Here is a 4,162-nt window from a genome sequence, read left to right as displayed (position 1 = left end):
AAACGAAACAATACAATAAAATTTATAAATATAATCTGTCGATTTGAAGGGCATCGATATTCAATGATCGTGGCAACCCCAATGATCGTGGCAACCCCAATAACTTCCTCCCACTTCTCACAACAAGTAAACGATCTTCTAGTAGGGTAAAGAATAAATGTTTCGCTCAATATTGCATTTGTTATTCACAAAACAAAAACTAATCAATTAATTGAAGCCCATTAGCTTTGGAGCAATGCTTAAAAGCTTACTCAATGCACTAGAATGGAATTTTCTTGCAAACAAGAAGCAAATACCATCTATTGTCTCGTTATTGTAGAGGCAATCTCTTCCACTGCTGCTCCTCAATCTGTCTAAAAGCTCACTGGTAACATCTGTTTCCATAAAACTAGTTGGATGTGGTCCACTCTTTGACCAGTCAACCCAAGTCAAGCTTCTGTTCCAATTCATACTCCCAAACTTTATATTAACAATTGTTGGCAAGTAATGTTCATCACCATAACACCAATCTCTGCAGTATACTCCAAAGATTGGGAAATACTTACGATCTGAAATTATTTCGACAGCGAGATCTCTATTCATTTCAAACCATTGAGATCCTTTTCGCCATTGTTCAAGTTCAATATATGGCTTCATTTGATAGTTATATCGACCACGACCAACAGCAGTAGTGTCATCATACATATCTACGAATGATTTGGTTGAATTTATTAAGTATGTATATATTGTAGAGAAATTGTATAGAGGAATGCAAGCCTCGGATAAAAGAACAAAACGTTGGTTTGATATGTCAAGGAGAGCATTGGCTAAGAGGCGACGTTCAGCTTCAATCATGTTAAAATCTCCCCATTCCACCTTCTGCATCAATCACATTAAGTGGGCAACATAAGATAATGTTAAACCCAAATGCCAATTTAAACTAAAATTTACTCCGATAATAAGGCGACTATGAAAAACAATGTGGAACCCAAAATCATTCATATAGAACAAAGACTTGAGGGCAAAAAGAAGTATTTTATGAGACTAATATACGTTTTATGTAACAAATTTTATTTTATTCTAGACATTAAACGTTATAGCTCTCTCCATCACATGTCGTGTGTTGATTGATAATAATTTCTCATGATCTTATAGAAATATTTCATTTCAATATATTTTTCTTGGAGATTTGGATATCAAATTTTTTTTTTCTATTTCAGCCAATTATTTGTAAAGCTAGTAGCAACAAAAATCAGAAGATAGTCATCCAGGTAATTGTGTTGGAATCTGAGCCGATTTTGAATCGGTTCAATACGTCAAACTTAGAAAAGGGATATACCACTGTGTTCGCCTTGTCGAGCTCTTGAATTTAGAGCGAAATGTTACTCAAATTCGATTCCTGATAAATGAGATATTCAAGTTTGAAATTTAGACGAAAATCGGTTAAAATTAACCAGGTTCAACTTTAAGCGAAAGGGAGATTTTATAGGCAATGCCTAAAGTTGTTAGAGGTAATCTTGCTAAAGGCAATTCCTAATTTGGTTAAAAGCAATGTGTGTTTAGGAGGCAATGCGCCGACAACCTCAGGCCGGCGACCTAACCTGAAAAGAAAAACGCTTTCTTATAACTAATTAATTGCATCGACATTTTTAATTAACCAGTGAAGCTTAAGTTCACTTAAAAATAAGTACTAACTGGCAATCCACAAGTTTCAACAAAATGGGTTCTTCCTCGTGATAGTTCTCTCTCTAATTCCAATAGCTCTTAATCCTTTATCAAAATCTACCACTTTCTACAATCTTAATTGGGTTGTGTTCTACCACTTGCAAAACACATTGCCTTTAACAACAAAAGACATTGCCTTTAAAATTTCCCTAAGCGAAAACAGTTAGTTTTAGGGGAAAATTGTCCATAAAAAAATACAGGTGCTTTATTATGCACATGTTATTTTGTACAATTAAAATTGAGTATAGATGTGTCAATGTCTAGGTTAACATATATTTAGTTTGTGTTTCCTAGTAGCTCAAGATCAGTGAATAGTTTACTAGTAAAGATCAAGTCAACTGACTTAATGTATGAGCTTCATTTCTCTGCAAATGAATAACATTGTAAAAATCGTATTTTTGCAATTCTGTCCTCATTCTTGTGCGTTATTCTTGTTTTGCTCGTGCTAGATTGTCGGCCTATTCTAAATTCTTAGGCCGCAAACCACAAGAAAAATATTACACAAACGTGTAAATGCGTAAGAAAATGTTATTTAGTCTGACAAAAAGAAGTCCAAATAGCAAGAACAATGCAAATTGATGGTGTCTTGCTGACGTCATGTATAAAGTTTGGCCATTCAGACCACTTTTTATGGGGGCAAACTAGCATGGTTGAAATGTTTAACTTATGACACACAAATAGTTGGATTGCCAAGTCCAAACAGCATTTAGCACGCCCTCACTACTTTTTCTTCAAACCCATTGTACTTGACTAGAGTTACTCAAAAATTCAAGAGAATTTAGAAATACACTAACCTTGCTTGGGATGCTTCTATGGTAGAATATCGAGTCCTTTCGCGCCCATGAACCATAATGAAGGGACGGATTAGAGTGAACGTAAATGGAGTAGAGACGGTTATCTTGTCCATTGAAGAACTTCTCCCAGAAAGGAGCTAAACTAACTTCTCCTCTTGTTAAGAACATGAAAGCAATTTTTGGTACACGTTTATAAGGGTATTCTTTAATCGTAGGAACCACCGATGCCCTCCACAACAACTCTTCATCATTCATTTCATGCATCTCATGACTATTATCATCAACATCATCATATTGGTGGAGAGACAGAGGAGGTGGTGGGGGCGGTCGTAATGGTGGTGGTGGTGGTGAAACAGTTGGTAAAGGACGAGTAGCCGCTGAGGAGGGTGGTGGTGGTGGTGATGTGCTTGCCGAACGATGAGTAGCCAGCAAGGGTGGTGGTGTAGAGACAAGTTTAACATGTGTAAGTTGAAGATTAAAGGAGAAGTCTTTTAAATACAAGCAAAAAATGATTCCAATAGAAAAACCAGAAGCAAATATGAGAATATATGAGAGAAACTTGAAAAGATGGAATTGAGGATTATTGGAATACATAAGTAGTTTTTGTCTTTTATGAATTTGATCCTCATTTGACTTCATCTTGTTTAATGAGAGAAAACAAAGAAGTGAAATACAATAGAGGATTGATCATGAAATTTATAACATGTGTTCAATTGAAAGTAAATAGGAAAGGAATTTTCCAAGAGTCATAAGACTTGCAAGAAACATGATTCCCATATTAGAGATCCATGCTTAGAGCATTGAACATAGAAAAGTCATTGAAGATGACAGATTGGAAAAGATTTGTCTACATGGGAATTACCTAATGAAGAATCCACAAAGAATCCCATAAAAATATAGACTTTTATGATAATAGTCAACTTGGAAATTTTTCCTGATTTTTGCAAATATCTCTCCCTCCATGTGTCGTGATTTAGCAATATATCATTCAAGATTCAACAAATTTGTAATGTTTTTTGGTATATGTTTGGAATACACACCCTTCTGTCTGTCGGGTCCTACGTAAATATAAGGGCCAATATTGTGTTTGGATACCGGGAAGGGTGTGAAAAGACAAAATTGCCTCTTATACTATTTATGGCGGTAGAGTTGGTGTTAACTGTTACACGGGACTGCGCCCTAAATTTTGAATTTTTAAATTATCGTCCCAGAAAGGAAATACTACAATTCATTACACATTTTGTTGTGTAAAAAACTTGGACCCCGTACGAGTGCAGTCCTGTGTAACAGTAAACACCAACCCTATTGCCATAAATGGTAGTCTTGGCAATTATGTCTTTTCACACCCTTTCGGGATGTTAAAACACAATATTAGCCCTTGTTGGACTAATTAGTTTAATTGTCCTTCTCGAATACACAATTCGATAATGATTCCGTTCGACAAGTTATGTTACGAAATTAATAACAATATAAAATATAAGTTTTATGACCGAGTCGAGTATTGGATACTCTCTCCTTAAGACGTTATTCGTCCCGCAATGGTGCTAAGCCGGGTTGTATATACGAATCGTCTCCCAGGATAAAACAGTCTTACCTTCTTGAAGCGCAGCACTTCGTTCTTCAAGAAACTTCGAACCAAATACGTAGAGAACTCTTTTAACTTC

At 35.6% G+C, this 4,162-nt stretch overlaps 1 protein-coding gene across 1 annotated transcript; it reads right to left on the bottom strand.

Annotated features, from left to right (window-relative positions):
* LOC147548825 (glycosyltransferase BC10-like) lies at positions 1-3,176 on the bottom strand. The gene is made up of 2 exons (XM_086670652.1): positions 2,499-3,176; positions 1-858 (listed from the first exon to the last, which is right to left on the bottom strand). Exons 1-2 carry the CDS (start codon positions 3,135-3,137, stop codon positions 208-210), a joined length of 1,290 nt encoding a protein of 429 aa, XP_086526778.1. The 5' UTR covers positions 3,138-3,176; the 3' UTR covers positions 1-207.
* Between the last annotated feature and the right edge of the window lie 986 nt (positions 3,177-4,162).

The sequence above is a fragment of the Eschscholzia californica genome, unplaced genomic scaffold (genome assembly GCF_041429995.1).
Source record: "Eschscholzia californica isolate CP2 unplaced genomic scaffold, dmEscCali1.0.p SCAF_3, whole genome shotgun sequence".
NCBI classification, from domain to species: Eukaryota; Viridiplantae; Streptophyta; class Magnoliopsida; order Ranunculales; family Papaveraceae; genus Eschscholzia; species Eschscholzia californica.
This window is presented reverse-complemented; position numbering and strand designations above follow the sequence as displayed.

Coding starts and splice junctions, on each gene's coding strand:
- LOC147548825 (XM_086670652.1), bottom strand. CDS start 3,137: ATGAAGTCAAATGAGGATCAAATTCATAAAAGACAAAAACTACTTATG. Junction 859..2,498: donor ATAGAAGCATCCCAAGCAAG/GTTAGTGTATTT, acceptor TGATTGATGCAG/AAGGTGGAATGGGGAGATTT.